Raw genomic sequence first — 23,686 nt, 5'->3', positions numbered from 1 at the left:
ATGGGTCGTAGTTCTCATTTCCTACTCCCAGATTGCATGACAACCACGACTCATACATACACATAAGATCCTTACCGTCCATCGAAGTTAGAAAAGTAACGTGCCCTTCTGTACCAAAGTTAGCCTAGCGCTTTTTGAATATGAGATGACTATTGATAAATTGCATGAGTAGGAAATGCAGGCTATATGGGTCGTGGTTGTCATGAGGTAAGGGTCGTGGTTGTCATATTATATGGGTCGTGGTTGCATTGTTATATGAGTCGTGGTTGTTATATTGCCTGGATCGTGGTTGTGGTTTTCAATGTGTTCACTCCTTTTCTATTAGACCATTGGTACCATAACTTAAGGCCCGTAATGGGGTGATCTGATCCATCCACCCTGTCGGCTAGCTCGCTGTGGGTCCAAAAAGTCCTGACTTTAGCAGTATTCACTTCTATCCACCTTGTCGGCCGATATTTGGGCCTCACCCCTAAAATGACACGGCAAAAAGGATGGGTGGCATAGATTATGGATGACATGGATGCCTTACTCCTAAAATAATACGGCATGGATGCCTTACCCCTAAAATGACACGACAAACAGGATGAGCGGCATGGATTATGGATGGCATGGATGAAAGACATAAGCACCGAGCACCAGCCATTGCTTGGTGGTGGGGGGAGTAGCCAATCCGTCACTTTTTTCGGGAGAGTGGCTACTCCATTTCTCCAGGACCGTACAACTTTTGAACCAAGGACAGGCATTTTCATCCGAAATAATATCCAAAGCTTGTTAGAAGGCCACTCTTGGAATATATGGAACGTCGTAGCTTTCTAGGTAATTTGCTTAAACCCCGCTGAAATATATGCTTTGCCCAAAATTAATGAAATTCCAAGTCTTATATGGGCCACAAGCACAAGATCATGTCTGAGTGGCTAACCAACAATTTTTAATCGTTGATTTACATGGACAATGTTGGACGGTGTTAAGCATCATTAGTGGGCCATGTGCCAAATAAAATGATAGTATAGTGACGCATATATTACGCTTGCAACTATTGAAATGATTTTAGGTGTAATCCAAGCTCTCACTGTGGATTTCAAACCCCCTCAAAGAGGGGATATGAAACCCCTAATTAAGTTACTTTATATTGCCAAACAACCAAAGGATTTGAAACCCCCTTAAATCCCCTCGAATCCACGGTGCCAAACGACCCCTTAGTTTGCACATGAGATGTTTGGCATAATAATTATAATAATTCCATTAAAATATATACTTAGCTATAAAAAAAAATTACAAAATTCCAATCCTTGGATGGACACAAGGATAGGATCACAATTGACTAACTAATCATCATTTTTTATTTGTTGATTTACATGTCTAATGTTTGGACCACTCGCATCATTCTATTAATATAATTTTAGGAATGTAATCGAGAATTTGATTATTTTGGGATATCAATGGTGGGCCAGTGTATTGTGGATCAGTAGCCTGGCGATGCTTGTGTAATGCATGTGATACTTTTACCTTAAAAAATGAGCAATAAGGAAAAAAAAAAAGTATCTATAATCTTAATAAAAGTAAGTGATTCAAACTCAATAGTATTGAATATTTGAAATGCATATTGATTAGGGCTGTTCATGAGTCGAGCTAGCTCGAATAACTTGCTCGACTCGGCTTGAGTCAGTTCGGATTGACTCGGCTTGAATGGCTGAGCCAGGCCGAGTCAAGCTTAAATCTTGTAGCTCGAGTTGAGTTTGAGTCGAGTTCGACTAGAGGCCATTTTAACTCGGACCAGCTCGCTAGAGTAAAGATATGGTTTTATAATTTAAATATTATATATATAAAACAGAATCTAAAAACCCTACTCGCACCCTAACGGCGGGCGCGGATTGGCTACTGATAGGTTGAGTAGAAGTGACGTCACCAAGTTACGTGGGCCCACCATGATGTATGTTTTGTATCCACGCCGTCCATCCATAGGAAGAGATCATTTTAGAATAAGATTCAAAGAACGAGTGTCACATCCAAAGATTCAGTGCGCCCCATTTCTCCAGGACCGTACGACTTCTGAACCAAGGATAGAGGCATTTTCGTCCAAAACAATAACCAAAGTTTGTTAGAAGGCCACTTTTGGGATATATGGAACATTGTAGCTTTCTAGGTAATTTGCCTAAACCCCGCTGAAATATATGGTTTGCCCAAAATTGATGAAATTCCAAGTCTCATATGGGCCACAAGCACAATATCATGTTTGAGTGACTAACCAACGATTTTTAATCGTTGATTTACATGGACAATGTTGGACGATGCTGATCATCATTTGTGGGCCATGTGCTCAATAAAATGATAGTATAGTGACACACATATTACGTCTGCAACTATTGAAATGATTTTAGGTGTAATCTAAGCTCTCACTGTGGATTTCAAACCCCCTCAAGGAGGGGATTTAAAACCTCTAATTAAGTTACTTTATATTGCCAAACAACTAGAGGATTTGAAACCCCCTTAAATCCCCTCGAATCCACGGTGCCAAATGACCCCTTAGTTTGTACATGAGATGTTTGGTATAATAATTATAATAATTCCATTAAAATATATACTTAGCTATAAAATTTTTTTACAAAATTCCAAGCCTTGGATGGACACAAGGATAGGATCACAATTGACTAACTAATCATCATTTTTTTATTGTTGATTTACATGTCTAATGTTTGGACCACTCGTATCATTCTATTAATATAATTTTAGGAATGCAATCGAGAATTTGATTATTTTGGGATATCAATGGTGGGCCAGTGTATTGTGGATTAGTAGCCTGGCAATGCTTGTGTAATGCATGTGATACTTTTACCTAAAAAAAATGAGAAAAAAAAAAAGAAAAGTACCTATAATCTTAATAAAAGTAAGTGATTCAAACTCAATAGTATTGAATATTTGAAATGCATATTGATTAGGGTTGTTTACGAGTTGAGCTAGTTCGAATAACTTGCTCGACTCGGCTTGAGTCAGTTCGAATTGGCACGGCTTGAATGGCTGAGCCAGGCCGAGTCAAGCTTAAATCCTGTAGCTTGAGTTGAGTTTGAGCCGAGTGCGACTGGAGGCCATTTTAACCCGGACCAGCTCGCTAGAGTAAAGATATGGTTTTATAATTTAAATAATATATATATAAAACATAATCTAAAATCCCTATTCGCACCCTAACGGCGGGCGCAAATGGGCCACCTACAGGTTGAGTAGAAGTGACGTCACCAAGTTACGTGGGCCCACCGTGACGTATGTTTTGCATCGACGCCGTCCATTCACATGGAGAGATCATTTTAAGATAAGATTCAAAGAACGAGTGTCACATCCAAAGATACAGTGGCACCACCGTTAAAAAATTCTAAAGGCCACCAAAGTTTTAGATCAGGCTGATGTTTGTGTTTTCTCTTCTTTAATGTCTTTTTAAACTTTTTAAAATTTGGAAAAAACACCATGGTGGGCCTTAGGAAGGTTTCAACGGTCCCGCTGTTTTCTTTAGTGGGGTCCACGAAAGCTTTGGATCTGCCTCGTTCTCTGGGTCATGAATGGACGTTGTGGATACAACACATACATCATAGTGGGGTCCACAGAACTCGGTAACGTCACTTCAGTAGCGACTCTCGCTACTCAACCTGGCAGCATCTAATCCGTGTCCCCCAGCCGCACGGCTGCATTCCCTTTCTCTCTTTCCCTTTCTTCTCTTTCTCCACCCCACCCCACCCCACCCAGCCCGCTGCCCGCCGCACGCCAGCCCGCCAGCCCGCCAGCCCGACGAGCAACATCAATCCACCGGACCACCACCACCTACGGGCTACGACCGCCCGAACGCTGCCCGCACCCGATCTCGCCCAGCGAACCAGAGCGGCCCAATCCCGACAAGGTGAGTGCCAGATCTGTTTTTTCTTCTTAATCTTCTTCTTCTTCTGGACTGGCATGCTTCTCACAGCATGGTGGATGAATTGCCAGATACTAGTGTAGCAAAATCTTGTAGCCGAGAAAAACAAAAATCCCCTGAAAACCTAAGCTCTCTAGGGCCCACCATCATATCTATGTCATATCCACTCCATCCATCTGCTCCTAGTCATTTTAGGAGATGAGCCAAAAATGAAGATGGTAAACTCAACTGGGCCACACCACGGGAAACGGTGTGGATGGTCAGGGGCGGGCTAGGGCCAGAGCATATAGGATAGGGCAGGGCTATGGCCAGTCCTGCCTGGCCCTCATATCCACCGTCATTTAGGGCCATGTCCACTTCCCCCATCAGGTGCGTCCCTTCAAGCTTCTCATCCAAGAACAAAACTCAAGTCCATCCAAGAAACGGGTGGCTCACATCACAGGAAACAATTGGAATGTGGACGCTCACTATTAAAACCTTCCAGATAAGGTGGAGCCCAGAGTGCTCCGTATATGCCCACCATTTAAACCTTCCAGATAAGGTGGGGCCCAGAGTGTTCTGTATATGCCATCCAATCCTTTTATCAAAATGCACCTCACCAGGATGAATGGACACCCTGAAAAGCCCAAAAAGCCAGGCCATTCCAGAAATCAGGTAGGCCATTTTAGGCATGATTTTATGTGGACCACCACATAAGTTCTGGATCTGGCTATTTTTGGGACATGGGGTGAAATTGAAATGGGCCACATGATGGACAAAATGGATATCAAACAAACACGATAAACTATTCTACCAGCACTTGTAGAGGAATTGGCTATTTTAACCCTTTTGAATTGATGTTGATGCTGATTGTTGAGGACAAAATATGGTTTTGTGGTATGATATTGATAGTATCTAGGGGTATAACATTTATGTCTTAGTAATGTGGCATTAGCATATGAGACATTTAATTTGTATTTTTTAGCCAAAATTTTAATAACTTAACATATGATGATATGAACAAGCTCGAGCTCGACTTGAGGTAAACTCGACTCGACTCGAACCACTAGCTCAACTCGATAGCTTTGGCAAACAAGCCAAGCTTCAATGTTGAGCTCGAGGCCAAGCTCGAGCTCGAACTCGAATACACCATGGACAAGCCGAGCCGAGCTTGGCCCACCTCGACTTGACTCGGCTCGATGCCCACCCCTAATATGGACTCAAGGTTATAAATGGGCTGGGCTCAAGCCTGAAAAAACAAAATTTTGAATGGGCCTAGCCCGACGGTCTTGTTCGAGACAATTCAAAATCTGGGCCGAGGCCAATCTTAGGCTCAATCCGTTGATAGATTTACATGAACTCAATATACCTCCCAATTCATGCTGTCATACAACTGGATTCTGAATCCACTCTAATACCCCCAATCCATGATGCCAAATGACATTGTAGTTCACACGGACTACAATCACCTATCTTAATGCAATTGATTGACAATGTTTTAAAACCCGGTCTACGGCGAAACCCATTTGATGGGTGGTTCAAGCCAAATCGGTCTAACAATATGACATCATGTTTTATTGTGACTCGCTTGCAAACTCTTGTATTTTGAATGAATTGGAACCTATAGTATAATCATCATGGAATCATGTAAATTGGAATTTTTAATACTTTTCACAAGAACCTGTATTTGATTGACTAAATCAAGTTTAATATCCAAAATTAGTGTACATGTGTGATATTTAATAGAATGGTCCTACTAAGCCATTGAAAATTATACTTTACTGAAAAATGAAAAATATCAAGCCTCAAGTGGGGCCACAAATGTAGGGATCACAAACTAAGGCCTCACCAATATTTTAAACCCATCTATATAGATAACCAATGTTTTGACAATTTGAAATATTCTTTTGGTGTGGTTTTAATGATGCAGCCAATGAGTAGATTATTTTAGGGATTATTAGTATGCCATGCTTATGATAGATTAATAGCCTATTGGCACATTGGTTACAATTACAATGGTTAATGACAGGAAATGAGTAATAATTACTTTTGTAATTGTGTGATAACCTCACATATATTCGAGTGTAATGTTGAGTTTACTACCAATGTTTATTTCACATAAAATTAATGTGAGAATGATAATTTTATAATAAATAAATACAATGTCCTCATCTCTATCCATCTCTTTTATAAAGTAATGAAATGGTAACAATAATTAATATTATTTGCATTACCACTTTGGGGTTGTTTGATTTTTATTGCTCCTTGGGTCCGTTTGATTTTAGGGGAGTACTTCCATCTAAATAAATAGTTTAAAGTGATTGATTTACATTTTTTAGCCCCGCCGTAGTGTATGTGATATATCCATGCCATTCATCTATTTTATCATAACATTTTACGGCATAAGCCCAAAAGTGAGGAAGATCCAAAGCTCAAGTGGCCCACACCACAAGCAACACTGGTTGTAAAACTTCCACCGTTAAAAGGTTTTTCCTTCTTAGGGCCCATAATACCATTTATTTGTTGTTAACCCACTCATAAGGTCATACAAACATGGATAATAGGAAAACACAAACATCAACTTAATCCAAAACTTCTAGTGCCCCCAATAAGTTTTAGTGGTACATTGTTTCCTATGTTATGGTCCACTTGGGTTTTGGACCTGCATTGTTTTATTGGTTCATGCCTTAAAATCAGCTAATAGAACAGATATATGGTGAGTGACAAGCCATACATATCATAGTGGGCCCCATACGAAATTCGCACCCCTCGATTTTAGAGTTAAAAACACAAAAATATCACCATAAGCCTTGAGGATGGTGTTGGAAATGGAATGATAAATAAATAATTATTACCAATTTATATCTATTTACAATGATGAATTGGAAAACAAACAAGTTAAGGAAAACCTAATATGACCTTACACCCTGCTTGGCACTTTGTACTTGATGGTAAATGGGTGTATTTTAAATCCATATAATTGTTTTTTATACATTTAGTAATATTGAATTTGGAGGTAAATGAAGTCGAAGGTATTTCAAATTTATTTTTCATGTGTGTTTTAAAATCTCAATATACCATTTGTCGTGTTTTTTTTTTTAAAATTAAAAAAAACTAACTTTCTAAGGGGAGGAGAGCGTACATGTAACAAAGGTGCCTTTAGGCTGCAATACACTGGACACATGGCACACTAATGATACCTAAAACAATTTAATTATCCGTTGCAATGCTAAAATCACATTGATAGAACGATATAAACCATTCAAACATTGAACATCTAAATGAACGGTCAGAAAATGTAGATGAGTCGCTTATTTGTGATCCTTGCAGTTGTGGTCCACTCAAGGTTTGGAATTTTTTCTTTTTTTAGCCAGAAGTATATATTTTAATGGGCTTAGTATGATCATTCTATCAATATTACACGTATAAACAGGTATCAACTTAGGATGTAAAATTTGATTTAGTTAATCAAATTTAAATACATGAATATACCCACGAATTCCAATGTTGTCCAAACGTTTCGACTTTGCATTTCAACCAAACAAAACATAAGACTTGAATCACCTTAACTCCAATGTAATTTGAAAATTTCAAACTGAAGCTCCCATAACTCACATTTGAAGTTCCGACTGTAAATATCACATTTCATCCACTGGCTTTTCCGAATGCTCCAAACTTTACTTTTCAAGACTAAATTAGTGTTTTTTTCTAGATGAAAATACCCCTACATTACAAACTCATTTTCTGTAATCTTCTCTCCTATCTTTTTCTGTAAAAACCCAATTTATGCAAAAACTCATTTTATGGATTATTCTCTCCTCTTCATACAGTAATACCCCTTTACCTAAAACCCATTTTCTGGAATCTTCCATCCTCTTCATACAATAATACTCATCTACTTAAAACTCATTTTCTTAAATCTTCTCTCTTCTTCATATAAGAATACCCTCACACAAAACCGTTACTTCTTTGTCTTCGTTTTAATTTGTCAATAAAGAACGAAACGGACTCTTCCATCGAAGAAAGCATGCACTATAAGTATATTTGATCAAATTGCCCTAAACCTAAATCGATTTTTTTTTTTTTTTAAAAAATTATTATTATTATTATTATTTTTTGTGAGCCATAGAAGTTTTGGATCAAGCTTGTATCTGTGTTTTCCGTTCATCCATGTCTACATCATCCTATAAACAGGCTGGATGACAAATAAAACATCAACGTGGGGCCTAGCAAGGTTTCAATGGTGGAAATGATTATCCCCACTATTTTCTGTGGTATGATCCACTTGATATTTCGATATGCTTCGATTTGGGGCTCAACCCCTTGAATTAGATGGAAAGACGGATGGACAGCGTGGATAGACTACATACATTCATGTGAACCTCGATCAATTTCATGTTAGGTTCGATTAATTTCATGTGAAGCTCGTTGAATTTCATGTGATGCTCGGTCAATTTCATGTTTGGCTTAGCCAATTTCATTTGAGGCTCGTTGAATTTCATGTGAAGCTCGCTCAATTTCATGTTAGGCTCACTCAATTATTCATGGTCGTATGCACCTTTTGCTATAGAAGAAATGACTACGGATCATAGAACTAATGGCTACGTATCTAATGAAACAATAGTTATGTTACCAATGGCTATGGACTTACTATGGTCATAATCCATAGCCATATTTCTTTACCTACGGCCTTTAGCTTTTTTTTTGGTAGTGGACGGTTCCCCCGTAATATCATAGTGGCACCGTGAAAATAAGGGTCTGTATGGTAGAGGTTTAGTTTCTAAAAGTAAAGTTTGGGTGATTCAAAAAAGCTGGTGGATAAAAGTTGAGAGTTACGGTGGGAAAAATCTCTTTATATTTATGGCAAATAAACGTTGCGTGACCTTTGGGAAATTTAATGGTGGACGTTTAATCACCACTGCTTCCCGTGGTGTGGCCCACCCAAGTGTTAGATATGCTTGATTTTTATGATAAAGCACTAAAACGAGCCGTCAAAACTGATGGACGGCGTGGATATATAATGAAATACATTAAGTGGGCCCCACTGTCACGGCCTCACTGAATTGAGGCGATCTTGATTTTCAATTGAAAAACAAAAACAAAACCCTCACCCTACCTCTGACGGACCGCAGAGAGAGGGAGAGAGGCACGCAGCTGGAGAGAGAGGGAGAGAGGCGCGCAGTTGGAGAGGGTTGCAGGTAGGTTGGTGCGTTTCCCCCTCTTCCCCTCTTTTAAAAAATCTGACTGTTGGGCCTGTAAATCACTATCCCGACTTCTTTTCCTTTCATTCCTTTGGTGTATGCGCCTTCCACAGCGGGGCCCATAATATCAACAACACTGTACAACTTCCGGCTGTAGCGTTGTGTAAGAACATACCTCCTCTCAAACAACGGCGTCACCTTCAACGAACCCACCGGATTTCAGAACAAGGACGGTTCAGAGGGCTGAATCACTGACCCACTTATAGAAACTGAAAACCTGAACAACATACAAACTTTAAGCTTGATCATTGCATAATATCTATATGATTGTTTGGTAGCTTTCTTGTTTTTTGGCTCATGACTTTTAATGCCTTGTAGGTGACTGAATTTTTGTTGCTGTGGTAAAGGATTGCAATAGACATGGTTGAGCTTCTTTTTGAGGATAATTTTGTTGTCACTGCCTTGGATCCTGATGGCAAGAAGTTTGACAAGGGTATTTATCACACACACTCTCTCTCTCTCTCTCCATTTTTAATTTTCCACCTAGCAATTACATTTGATATGGTATTGATGTAAATGTTTGTTGTTGAGCAGAAAAACAATTGTAATGCTTGTTGAATGCTAGGCACAACGAGTTGGATTTTGCATAAAATGCAGTGGATTTGAACTTTAAAAAAAATATTTGAGTTGTGCTAAGGATCACATGTCTTAGATCACATTAGATTTCTAAAGCATCTAATCCTATGATGGATGGTTTAGATTATACCTTTGCGTGATCGATCATGATGTTGATGAATCCTCTTTGTCAATGTTGATCCACCAATTTAGGAGGTATCTTCTTGATCCATCCTATGTCGAAGAGGTCAGAGAGCCTCTGTCTACCCCTCTAGTAGGGGCCAAGGGAGACGCACGCTGTTGCTGTTGGGAAGATGCAGAACTCTTCCCCTTTATGTAAACCACTTAGGAATTTCTACAAACACATAAGGTGCATTGTTTGTGCAACCAACCTAAAAACCACAACAAGCATAATAACAAGTGTAGAATGGAAAGAAAATTAGAAGATAGAGAGAGAAAGAGAGCACCGATTTTATGTGGAAAACCTTCTCAATCCGAGAAGGAAAAAACGATGTTGCTGTTAAAGAAGAATCTACCATGCAATGTTTGAGGATTACATGCTTTCTCTTAAGCTTAGCTTGATGATCTTCGCCCCATGTATACAAAAACCCCTTTATAGAGCCTCTCTTGATGCAAGAGAAAAAACAAGTCTTAGTTTTTTTTTTTTTTTTGGTTGTTTTTTATCGTGTAAGAGACTCACACATGTGAAAACATACGACACATGACTCAAGTACTCCACCCATCTAAAGGTAAATGGCTCACACATGAGGATGGACCATACCCAACAATACCTGTTGGCAAAAAATAGTTACTATGCTAAGGTGTTATTGTATAAAGCTTACACTTGTATGGAATTGTGCCTTTGGTTAGTGAAAAAACCCATGCGACTATGGCACCATAGCAATACAATAATGATACAAGACTGAACTCCCATAATTGATGTTTATACTTTATAGTCCGTATGTTTTTATGCATAACCATAGTTTTTTGAGTTGCATTAAACTTTCAAATAAAGTTTTTATCTCGGTAGATCCTCTTTATAGGGTTTTGCAAATATTTCCAAATGGTTGGCTATACTAAGAATCATTTAATTAGTTCGGTTAAAAAAAAGAATAATCTATTTAGTTCATCTCGACAATACTTCTTTCGTAATCAGGTACTATTATTGTGTTATTTAAACTAGTGTTTTAAATGGCAGTAGCGTGTTGCGTAGCGCTCAACCCTCTGTAGCGTGTAGCTATACTTATATTTTTTAATTTGAAAATAGGAAAAATATGATAAACAGTAAGATAAAAAGGAAAAAAATATAAAAATGTCCAAAAGATTATTCATTTTTTCAAGTATAAGCATGTTAAAAAAGATATTGACTATCATTTATCAAAAGCCAATCCACATATATAAACCAAATTAAATAATTATCACATTAACAACTTTCTAAGAAAACCAGTTTAGTTAATAATGTCTAATTGAAACCACAAGTCACGTGTTTGAAAAGAAATAAAAATCCCACAGGTTAAAAGTATTAAGTATGATACAAGTGCCACATTCCTCAACATCAGATACAAAGAAAACGTAAAAAATAAAATAAAAAATGTGTGTGTGTATCGCAGCATATGCTACATGCTACGATCCTTGTTGTGTTTTGTATAGGGGATTTGCGTTGTTTAGTACGCTATGTAGCGCTACAGCTACGCTACGCTACGAGCGCTATTTGAAACAGTGATTTAAGCACACCTCGCTCCATTTAGATCATAGCTTATTTGAATATTTTTTACATTGATGCAACAAAAACTTTATTGCTCTCTCTCTCTCTCAGTGATTTAAGCACACCTCGCTCCATTTAGATCATAGCTTATTTGAATATTTTTTACATTGATGCAACAAAAACTTTATTGCTCTCTCTCTCTCTCTCTCTCTCTCTCTGATGGGCATTATTTTGCTCTTACCTACCCAATTTAGTACTTCAATTTGATATGTTGAGCTTAGACTTTTCTATCTCTGTTCTGTAGTTTCACGAATTGTAGCAAAGAGTGAGCAATTCGATATGGATTTGCAACTTGATGTAAACATAGAGATATATCCTCTTCGCGTGGATGAAAAATTCAAGATGGTGTTAGCTCCTACGCTAAGCTTGGATGGAACTCCTGACAGTGGCTATTTCACTCAGGTAATCTTCTTGCAAGTGTTTACGTTTCCTTTTGTTGGATATCTAAGGAAAATTAGACTGCCAATATGACTAAGTAAAGAGTTTTGATGGGAAATTTGTTGATGCAATCATTTAGAATTCACAGAGTAATGCATTTGAAAAAGAAAGGAAGAAGAAGGAGAAATTCATAGAGTAACTAAACGGGAAGCAAATAAAGCAATGTCAGCAATAGACAAGGTAACTAGAGAAAAAAGGTCCAATATTGCAATGTCAAAGGAGAAATAACAATAACTTAGAAATCCTGGAATATCCAGCAAAAAGAACATACATTCATTTCCATGGTTGACTTGTCATTTCATTCTTTACTGGCTTCGCGACAACAGAAAAAAGGAAATTTCTGATTGAAACAGCTCCTCAATGGAAGTCTTTTTAGGGGGTCCGTTTAAAAGCCAGTGGATATTTCCACCTTGAAACTCGGTCCATAAAAGGCTGATTTAAATTTATGGGCCCAACCATGATGTATGCGACACATCCATGCCGTCCATCTGTTTTACCTGAATATTTTTGGGCATGAGCCCAAAAATGAGGCAGATCCAAAGCTCAAGTGGCCCACACCACAAGAAATAGTGGCTGTAAAACTTTTAACGTTGAAAAGTTTTTTCTTCCTAGGGCCCACAAGATTGTTTATTTGTCATCTAACCCGATCATCAAGTCACACACACACACACACACACACACATATCAGCTTGATCCAAATTTCTGGGACCCCCAAGAAGCTTTTAATGGTAGGCGTTCAATTCCCACTGTTTCCTGTGGTGTGGTCCACTTGAGCTTTGGATATGCCTCATTTTTGGGCTCATGCCCTAAAATCAGTTGGTAGAATGGATGAACGGTGTAGATAAGCCATATACATCACAATGGGCCCGGCATGAAATTTGCACATCTCCTCGACTTTAGTGTTAAAAATAATCTATTAATGCCTACATCGAAAATGGTGCTGGAATTACCTTGGTAAATAATTATTACTCATGTGTATTCACGCTGGTGAATTAAAAAACAAACAGCCCCTTAGTCTCAAAAGGAGACTTCGAAAACCAAACTTTTGTAACCATATTAAGTACTCCTAAATGTTTCCTAGAAACAGTTCTAATCAATTTAAGCAGCAACTAGAAGTTCCCTTAAGGCTCCCAACACTTCAAAATATGACAGTCCCAAGATCCTTCCCCCCCTCCAACGCACACACACACACGCACACAAATAAAAGAACTCAATAAATATCATCCAATTTCCCATTTTCTTTTCCTTTCTTTCTTTTGATATCCTGTGTGCTAATGGAGGGATTTGCATAAATGATGCGGAAGAAAACACACTCCTAAATTTATACAGTTACTAGTAACCTTTGAATATTTGCTTAAAGTGCTTGTTTTAGCTACTTTTTAAGTAGAGTATTTTAGTTTTGACAAGTTGATGGCCTAGAACTGTGCATCTGTTTCGACAAGAAAACAAATGCGTTTGATTTGGGGGATTTATTCAATGATAACAAAGAATTCGATAAGAGAACATTGATCACATTTATTCTGAGTTCATTTACATCATTGGATTCCCTTGATTCTGAAAACAAAGTACAATTAATGCAATGCAATGAATGAAAGAGAAGACAGTCCGATGACGATTTCGGCAGAATTTCGACAGTTGCTTCAGTCATCTTCTAGGACTCAGGAGGAATGTTGAATTGATCAACCAATCTTTGAGGAGATGGGGGTTGTGCAGGCTCGAAGCCCTTGATCTGACCGTTGAGATCAGTTCTGATCATTCTTCCGATCATTCTTCCTTGAAATGTGGAGCGGTCCCTTGAAATGTGGCACAGAGACAACTAGGGGACCGGGATCGATAAATTTACACAGCCAATATCCGAGAAAATCAGGCCGCTCACGTTGAACGGGCCTACAAATTGCCCAGAATGCAAGATTGCAGGGTTCCCACCATTCGTTCGGCTCAAAACTTTATATATGGCATTGAGACCACAAATTAGCCGTACACGTTAAAATTCAGCCCTTGGATCAGTGTATAAGTGACCCGATGGGCAAGATTAAACAATAACCATTGAGAAAGCATCTTGGACATCCTTGGGAGATCGGGACCCAAACTGAACTGATAGAAAGAGCATGAAAAATGATGGATATCCGCCAAATTTTAAGGTGTTTGCACGATGTACGCTAACATTATTGACGCCGAAAGGTGATTGAGGAATTGATGACAAATCTGTAAATAAGGCTAGAACCATGCATGCTACTATACGACAAGTAGATTTAACGGTGAGTGTCAATTTCCACTTACTTAGGTTGTGCGGCCCACCTGATTTATGAAACTTCTTCATCTTTTACTGCATGTCATAACATAGTGAGAAAAAGACGGTGAACGGAGTGGATTGCTTACCAAACATCACAGCGGACCCCACTCAATATCACAGCAAGTCACGTAACTTTTACGTGATTTCAATATCTTTTAACCATTGAGGTATGCCCACTTATCACATGTGTCGTGACCCACTCGGAGCTCGGATCTGGCCCATCTTTTGGCCAATGGCCTAACATGATCTTCTCATGCTAATGAAGGTATCGGATCTTCCAAAATACCATCACAAGTGGCTGCAGTAGACAAATATCGCCCAATAGAGACGTGTGAACAACCTTCTTCAAAGGGTTGTGCGGAACTCGTGCAACACCTCCACAAATGGTGGCGCACTCCTTTCCCTCCACTAAAAGTGGCGTGGCTTCACTTTCTCAAGAGGAGGTTGCGTGGTTCTCTCAATGAAAATCTTCCCTCCAAACAAACTCCACGTTACGTGGTATATGGAAATTCTCCCAAAGTGATTGCGGGATCGCGCAAGGAAAATCTTCCCTCTAGACAACACTTTGCGTAGATAGCGCAATGGAGTTTCCTCCCAGTCCAGTTGCGCAAGTCGCGCTACATTCTCTCTCCTCTCTCCTTCCGCACAATACTCTCTCCTCCTTTTGTTGCGCCAACCGCGCAAGGCTCCCTTTAGATGTGGAGTATACAACCCTCTTTCATCCCTCGTCTTCCAACATACCAACTGACTGACCAACCCCTCAAATGAGGCAATGAAGGGGTATTTATAGGCCCTTGCTCTCTTAAAAAGTGGTGATCACCACCACTTTTCCCTTCACATAATGTATATCTTCTTCTTTTAAACAACGGTGTCCACCAAGCTCTCCCTTAAATGGTGGTGTGCAATCTCTCCCTTAAAATGACACCTATGTACCCTTTATTACCAAAACACCCTCTTTAATGCCTTTTACTGAAATACCTAAACTACCCCTGGACATGGATTTTTACCAAAATACCCCCGGAGCTGATTTTTACCAAAATACGCTTGGACATGGATTTTTACCAAAATACCTAAAATACCCCCGGACATGGATTTTTACCAAAATAAGGAGTGAATGACCCTGGGAAAGATCTGCACCATGGAATTTCTGTCCAATGCAATGGAATATTTTTTATGCCTCAACAGATGCCTCCTTGATCCTTCTTTGATTGATTCCTGAAATCAAATGGAGGATCGATCTTCTTTCTCCTGAAGAATCTTGAATGAACTGCAATTGAAGGATGACTGAATGATCATGCTTGCATGGAAGACTGGATGGTCATACTTGACCAGAAGATCGAATGATTGCGTTCGATCGGAAGACTGGAATGCTCGCGCTTGAACGGAAGATTTGAATGATCGCAGTCGATCGGAAGATTTAAATGATCACGCTCGGACAAAAGATTTGAATGATCGCGCTCAATCGGAAAACTTGAATGATCGTGCTCGATCGGAAGACTTGAATGCCCCAGCCAATAGCGTCGAGCAGATGTTTTACTAGAGAAGATAGTATTCTCTTTTCATCGAAACGTATGACCAGAAGATCGAATGATCGTGTTCGATCGGAAGACTGGAATGCTCGCGCTTGAACAAAAGATTTGAATGATCGCGGTCGATTGGAAGATTTAAATGATCACGCTCGGACGAAAGATTTGAATGATCGCGCTCAATCGGAAAACTTGAATGATCGCGCTCGATCGGAAGACTTGAATGCCCCCAGCCAACAGCGTCGAGCAAATGTTTTACTAGAGAAGATAGTATTCTCTTTTCATCGAAACTTGCCACTGTAATAGTTGTGATGACTTCATCTTTAAGCAACTTGATCAGAAAACTTTCTTTCAACACTGTTGCTATTGCAACGGTCTCTTTGATCAACTCCAACGACTTTTTCTTTCAATTCTGTGTCTAGGGGGGTTGTTCTTTAATGCTGCTCTTGCTGCAACAACTCTTTCGATTGTATTTTAGGTATTTTGGTAAAAATCAGCTCCGGGGGTATTTTGGGTATTTTAGTAAAAATCAGCTCCGGGGGTATTTTGGTAAAAATCCATCTCCAGGGGTAGTTTAGGTATTTCAGTAAAAGGCATTAAAGAGGGTGTTTTGGTAATAAAGGGTGCATAGGTGTCATTTTAAGGGAGAGAGGTTGTACACCACCATTTAAGGGAGAGCTTGGTGGACATCGTTGTTTAAAAGAAAAAGATGTACATTATGTGAAGGGAAAAGTGGTGGTGATTACCACTTTTTAAGAGAGCAAGGGCCTATAAATACCCCTCCCCTGCCTCATTTGAGGGGTTGGTCAGTCAGTTGGTATGTTGGAAGACGAGGGATGAAGAAGTTTGCATACTCCACATTTAAAGGGAGCCTTGCGCGGTTGGCGCAACAGAAGGAGGGAAGAGAGAGAGTATTGCGCGGAAGGAGAGAATGTAGCGCGACTCGCGCAACTAGACTAGGAGGAAACTCCATTGCGCTATCTGCGCAAAGTGTTGTATAGAAGGAAGATTTTCCTTGTGCGCTCCGCACAATCACTTTGGGAGAATTCCCATATACCACGTAACGTGGAGTTTGTCTGGAGGGAGGATTTCCGTTGCGCGAACTGCGCAACCTCCTCTTGAGAAAGTGAAGCCATGCCACTTTTAGTGGAGGGAAAGAAGGAGTGCGCCACCATTTGTGGAGGTGTTGCGCGGGTTCCGCGCAACCCTTTGAAGAAGACTGTTCACACGTCTCTGTTGGGCGATATTTGTCTATTGCAGCCACTTGTGATGGTATTTCGGAAGATCTGATTCCTTCATTAGCATGAGAAGATCATGTTAGGCTATTGGCCAAAAGATATGCCAGATCCGAGCTCCAAGTGGGTCATAACACATGTGATAAGTGGGCATACCTCAATGGTTAAAAGGTATTGAAATCACATAAAAGTTACGTGACTTGCTGTGATATTGAATGAGGTCCGCTGTGATGTTTGGCAAGCAATCCACTCTGTTCACTGTCTTTTCCCACTATGTTATGACATGGGGTAAAAGATGAGGAAGTTTCGTAAATCAGGTGGGCCGCACAACCTAAATAAGTGGAAATTGACACTCATCGTTAAATCTACTTGTTGAATGGTAGCATGCATGGTTATAGCCTTATTTACAGATTTGCCATTAATTCTTCAATCACCTTCCGACGTCAGTAATGTTAGCGTACATCGTCCAAACGCCTTAAAATTTGGCGGATATCCATTATTTTTCATGCTCTTTCCATCGGTTCAGTTTGGGTCCCGATCTCCCAAGGATGTCTAAGATGCTTTCTCAATGGTTATTGTCTGATCTTGCCCATCGGGTCACTTATACACTGATTCAAGGGCTGAATTTTGACGTGTACGGCTAATTTGTGGTTCCAAGTCCATATATAAAGTTTCGAGCCGAACGGATGGTAGGAACCCTGTAATCTTGCATTCTGAGCGATTTTCAGGCCCGTTCAACGTGAGCGGCCTGATTTTCTCGGATCTTGGCCGTGTAAATTTATCGATCTCGGTCCCCTAGTTGTCTTTGCGCCACATTTCAAGGGACCGCTCCACATTTCAAGGAAGAATGATCAGAACTGATCTCAACGGTCAAATCAAGGGCTTCAAGCCCGTACAACCCCCATCTCCTTGAAGATTGGTTGATCAATTCAACATTCCTCCTAAGTCCTAGGAGATAACTGAAGCAACTGTCGAAATGCTGCCGAAATTGCCATCGGACTGTCTTCTCTTTCATTCATTGCGTTGCATTAATTGTACTTTATTTTCAGAATCAAGGGAATCCAAGGATGTAAATGAACTCAGAATAAATGTGATCAATGTTCTCTTATCGAATTCTTTGTTATCATTGAATAAATCCTCCAAATCAAACGCATTTGTTTGCTTGTTGAAACAGCATCCACGAATGGTACTACTGTTTTTTTGAAAGGTAGTACAGTAACAGCCAAATGTTATAAGTGAATCAATCTGATAATCAGTTACATCCTGTCCACGAATATAAAACACAAAAGAAAATTAGTTTTCTCTTAACAGTCATAATTCAGAAATTGTCAAAATCAGGCTTTAAAATTCCAGTTTCACTGACTTGGTTGGTGCTGAGTCTGAGTGATCATATGACTCAGATAATATGTGCTGGGTTGGTCTGAAACGTAGTTTACAAGATCCCTGTTGACTTGTTCAATATGGATGAGTTACAGGCTGATTTTGGAAGAGTCCAACTGACTTGCCTGATTTGGGCGTAATCCCTACCTCTTTTCTAATTCTCCCCAGTCCTCTGTTGACCATGTTTAGCAAAACTCTGTTTTAAACTCCATTTTGAAAAAAGAAAGTGTATAATTGCTTCCATGTTTAAATCATAGTGCTAGGGTGATTTGCCTGAGCTAGTTACCCTCTCCTCCTGATACATGTCCCTGTGCAATTTAATTCCTTCTTTTCCTTTTTACGCATGAGACTAATGATTCAGTGAGGGCCACTTACGTGAGGGGGCAGAAACATGTCAGGGATCTGGTTGTACGGCACACATTATAGATCCAAACCATTCATCAGATCGGATACACTGCTAACAGGTCATATACAGAAAATCAAGCTAGCAGACTTATCAGGTGAGCGACACGTGTACATTGAATCTGGACTGGTGGACCTTTCTTCAACTGCACATACAAGGTTGACCTTCCTGATCAGAGGACCACTGTTATTTTTAGTCCATGGCATGCCCACTGTATACCCTACTCAATGAATGCTTCAGATCTCCGACACGTGTTTCATATGCCCAGACCTCTGACACTCCCTCCACCCATCAGTTGAAGGGCTGCTCATTAGATTACGATTCTTCACTAGAATCATCACGAAGTCCTTATTCAGTTATGCACCTAAATGGTGGTGACTGTTCAAGATAAAAATGCCATGGTTGTACAGCAATCCATACTGTTGAAATTGTTGATGCAATTGTTTATGGGCCACAACCAGAATCTTGAACTGAAAAGATGATATCAACCATCTGGTTTCCTTCTAATTTGAACCACTTACTATTTTGTTTTTTCTTTTTCGCAAAATGGGTGGAAGATTTATTTAAAAATCCAAGAAAAGATACAAGCAGTAGCTCTGGTACAAGAACAATGTACAATCACAACTGAAGCCTATACATTTACATAGTGCGGCCCACCTGAGTTTTTTAATATCTGAGCTTTGGCGTGTCCCTTCATTTTGGTGGGTCTCACTTGATGAATGGGTTGGATGGCATATAGATAACACAGTGTTCCTACATTCCTATCTGGAAGTTCCTACGGTGGGCGTCACCCTCCCTAATGTACCCCATTGATCCCTTTAGTTTGGCCCACCTGTGTCATGTATCAGTTTGGATTTTGGTATGTAGGCTTAAAATAGGGCGATGTATCTAGTGGACAGGTTCGATGGCACTGAAACATCTCATGGGGCCCCACACAGATCTAGTGCATGCAATTACTATGTTCGAACATGTGAGGATCCTAAGTAAGCAGATCATATTCCCCAAAGAGAAAACTTGATTATCTAGCACTGTGCGATGGATGACAAGATGCTCTTCGTTATTACCTAGAAATTACATACGTGTCATACAATCAAGTCAAATTAAACTACCCAAATTATGGTTCCCAGTTTAGATGTCTTATTAACCAAAAAATACACACTTGATTAGCTGACTACTTGATTGGCGGACATTTAGCGGACGGTAAATATGAAAATATTCTATTGATTCTGTTTCCACAAATGAGTATCCGCAATAAGAGGTTAGGATTTGTGAGCCAATATGTCTGGGACTGACACAGCGAGTCAGTTTAATTTTAGTTAATGTGCGCCAGTGTATGATGTCTGAGTGCCTATATATCAAGCATCATACGCAGCCTTAGTCATCTCCAGCTCGTTAGAGGAGCTGGTAGAGAATGCATAGCGTGTCTGACTGATCCAGGGTTCAATCCCTGGTATTGTTACCTTTCAAAAAAAAAAGAAAAAAGAAAAAAGAAAAGGCAGCCTGAGTGTCATATAAATCTTCCCCGAAAGAGAACTTAAATACTTTGGTAGTACGTGATGAATGACATCCAGGCGCTCAAATATTACTTAGAAATTGCATGTGGCATGCAAGCAGTGTTTTAAATATTGATGATATCAGCTGATATATCCCACGATATATATATCTTGTATCCCACCTGCGATTCCCGCATGTTCGATCTAGTGAGCATTTTCAAATTTCGATCCTTTTATTTTCTGTAAATCATGTTAAATTAGTGTCAAATTGTTTTACATGAAAAATCATGGATTGGGCGCTTCGATTTCGAGATTTGGAGGAGATGGGGCCGAGTTGCGGAAAATTGAAAAAAAATAAAAAATTCCCAATTTCTCGCAAATCATTCGCAATCTTTGTGTCCAAACATAAAATCAAACATGTATGTAACCTAATCTTGTGATTCTTATTTTGCTTTTGAATGTATTCCTTGTGTTTCTAGACATCTTCTTACATTTATAAATTATATGAATAGACATTGAATATACTTGCACCAATTCAGTTAGACAACGCATAGATTTAGGACCCCATACAAAGAAAACCTATTATGTGTACTTGTTTTTTTGTAATGTTTTGATTTCTAAGTGTGTATTGATGTCTTTTTTAACAATCACTTAAGTTTCATTGAAAAATCTGACCAATTTCCCAATGTTTCCCCATGTTTCCAACAACAACGATACATTACATGATACAACCGATATATCCCATGCGATAACCGATATGTATCCGTATCTCAAGAATGCGATACGTAACACGATACCAATATTTCGAACACTGCATGCAAGTAAATTCAAACTATCCAAATTATGGATCCCAGTTCATCTACCAAAAACTTTGCTTATTTTATTGTTTGACTATTGGATTTTCGGACATTTATTCGACAGTTAAAAATGAAAAACATCCAATGATCCTATTGCAATAAACAAGTGTCCATGAATCGAAGGTCAGGATTGTTCAACCAATCTGGTTTCTGCAATATGACTTGGAGACACTGGGTTCGGTTGTTGAACACGGCAGAGAAAATGGCGAAAATTTGATTTCAAATTCCTCGGTTTGCACAACTTGCCACATCTTTCAACTAGAGAGGTGTCTAGCAACTTTTTGCTACACATCTTGCATAGAATTAACAATCCTCCCAAAACCAAATTAAACTCAAACATTTGTTGTACCATTTGTTTATTTATTTTTGCTGTATGGCATTTTGCTAACTTTGTTTATCTGATGCTATTTAGACCATTATCTTTGTTTGATAGTGGTCTCATGAAAGTGAAGCATGGTTGCCGCTTTTTTTTATAGATAAAACATACGGACATTAGTGTCTGCTTCGACCCATGATGACATGCCATTATTGTTATTATTATTATTATTATTATTTTTTAATATGTGATGACATGCCATTATTTTCTTATGCTCTAATGAAATGATGAACTTTATATCTTTCATTTCATTTCTTTTTCTTTTCTTCTTCTTCTCACGCAATGATGTGTACCTTAGAACTTCTGAAGATTTGAGTTTGATTATTGAGACCACGTTGTTTTATCATCCAGGGAGGGAGAAAATCACTTGCTGACAAATTTGAGTATGTTATGCATGGAAAGCTCTATAAGATCTCGGAGGAAGGTTCCGGATCCAATGTGAAAGTGTATGCCTTTTGTTTTAGCATTGTCTTCTTTCCAGGACTAGGCTATTTCTATGAGCAATTGAGAATTCTCCATTTATTAGAAGCACAAATCTAATAATACCATCATCATCACAGCCTCGTCCCAGCTATTTGGAGATGGTTTCACATGATTTGGTTTGCAAAGGTTTTGGCAACTGGGTTCCATCTCACATCCACCCTCCTTTACCAGGGCATGGGACGGGTTGGTATCTTGCTGCTAGCGATAGGTCACTGAGGAAAAAATGCTATTAGGATGCATGCGTCATACAAGTTGTATGTAGTGCCATCACCACTGTAGATGGGGAAGGGAAAGTGTATGGTTATGGGACCATTGATCTGGTGGGCATCCCATGGATGGGCTGTACAGCTCAAAATCATAGTGATTATAGAACTCTAATTATCCGACTGTTGCTAGTTTTTCGGCTGTTGAATGTGTACATACGCTTGGGTTTCAGTTTCTTCAGGTAGAGTTCATGGTTCAAGGATCCAGGCCATTGGTCGACGGATCGACCTTGCATTAAAAATGTTCTTTTTGGGGCAAAATCCCAACCCTTTGGTTCATGGCCTGCTAATTGGGATTGAGAAGAAAAATACAGCAATACTCCACATTCAACCGTAAAAAGGCCCAAGATTGGTAGCTAGGATCCTTCAATCTTGAATATTCTCAGAGTATGGTCTGCCCAGGGTGGGAACTGACAGACCAATGGTCATAGTTTGCAATCCCTACACATTTGCTTTGTGGCCCACCAGATCATTGCTCCGGATCACCGTACACCATTGCCATATGTAAAGTGGGGGTGTTAGGATCCACATTGAAATGACCCAAATACCCTTTTTTCTCCTCTAAATGGAGGTTATGTTGGTAAATTGTGGGGCTCATCCGGTGCATCCAACACATCCAATAGATGCATCCTAGCATGATGATCAGAATAATCAAAAGTCAAGCTGATCTCCATCATCTGGTGGGCCACACCATAAAAAAAATGTATGGAACCAAAAAGAAAAGAAAAATTCTAATTTCATGTGGCCCATATAATGATTTGATCGGCCTGATTTTTGTTTCATCCAATCATCAAGATGGAGTGCATTTGTTGGACGGGATAGATGTTAAATGCGCACCATACGGGCCCCACATTTCTCGACTTTATTGGTTCTTGGAGAAAAAAAGATGAGCCATGTGATTTGGGTCATTTCAAGTTTTCAACCTCAAAAAAGCACATCTTGGGAATTTCTGTTTGTCAGAGCATCATGTGGTAAAATCACAGCTTCTGAGGAATTTTGCCGAAAAAATCCCATAAAAATACTAAAAGTACTTATTTGAACATATGATTAGGTTTTACCGTGGCAGAAATTATCAGGAAAATCTGGCCGAAATTAAAATATTAAAAAGATATTTTCTTTTATAAAATTTATGCCATAGTAAAAATATTAAAAAAATATTTTACTAATTTCAAATATTTATTTAATTTGTAGGTTTATACTCCTTTTCTTCTTTTGTTTTGTGCAGGGAGCTATATGTTTCATTTGGTGGCCTTCTGATGATGTTGAAGGGGGACCCTTCAAATGCGGCCAACTTCGAGTTAGACCAGAGGCTGTTTCTCCTGATCAGGAAATAACATATATAGTCTCCATGAGCCTTTCTTTAACAACTGAAAACACTTTGAGTTGGGTCTGGACCCACAGCTTTGAAACAACTTCCTTTTTTCGGGTTTTTTTAAATATCATAGAGCAGTGGTATACAATGCTCCATCAGAGAGTTTCAG

At 39.3% G+C, this 23,686-nt stretch overlaps 1 protein-coding gene across 4 annotated transcripts; it reads left to right on the top strand.

Annotated features, from left to right (window-relative positions):
- The first annotated feature begins 3,739 nt into the window (after positions 1 to 3,739).
- On the top strand, positions 3,740 to 23,608 carry LOC131218696 (DNA-directed RNA polymerases II and V subunit 8A-like). 4 transcript variants are annotated; one of them, XM_058213400.1, is made up of 5 exons: positions 3,740 to 3,883; positions 9,486 to 9,571; positions 11,703 to 11,860; positions 21,811 to 21,905; positions 23,431 to 23,608. In XM_058213400.1, exons 2-5 carry the CDS (start codon positions 9,499 to 9,501, stop codon positions 23,537 to 23,539), a joined length of 435 nt encoding a protein of 144 aa, XP_058069383.1. In that variant the 5' UTR covers positions 3,740 to 3,883; positions 9,486 to 9,498; the 3' UTR covers positions 23,540 to 23,608. The 4 variants fall into 4 exon arrangements, with proteins under 4 accessions (XP_058069383.1, XP_058069380.1, XP_058069384.1 ...); XM_058213397.1 differs by having other exon boundaries at positions 3,744 to 3,883; positions 9,457 to 9,571; XM_058213401.1 differs by having other exon boundaries at positions 3,745 to 3,883; positions 9,481 to 9,571.
- Positions 23,609 to 23,686: the final 78 nt, after the last annotated feature.

Source organism: Magnolia sinica, chromosome 11 (genome assembly GCF_029962835.1).
Source record: "Magnolia sinica isolate HGM2019 chromosome 11, MsV1, whole genome shotgun sequence".
Classification (NCBI taxonomy): Eukaryota; Viridiplantae; Streptophyta; class Magnoliopsida; order Magnoliales; family Magnoliaceae; genus Magnolia; species Magnolia sinica.
The sequence above is the reverse complement of the archived record's forward strand: the minus strand, read 5'-3'. Positions and strand labels throughout refer to the sequence as shown.

What these genes read in the sequence shown, in the direction of transcription:
- LOC131218696 (XM_058213400.1), top strand. Translation starts at nt 9,499, where the DNA reads ATGGTTGAGCTTCTTTTTGAGGATAATTTTGTTGTCACTGCCTTGGAT. An exon ending in TGGCAAGAAGTTTGACAAGG is followed by an intron (nt 9,572 to 11,702) that starts GTATTTATCACA and finishes TCTGTTCTGTAG; the next exon opens with TTTCACGAATTGTAGCAAAG. An exon ending in TCCGGATCCAATGTGAAAGT is followed by an intron (nt 21,906 to 23,430) that starts GTATGCCTTTTG and finishes TGTTTTGTGCAG; the next exon opens with GGAGCTATATGTTTCATTTG.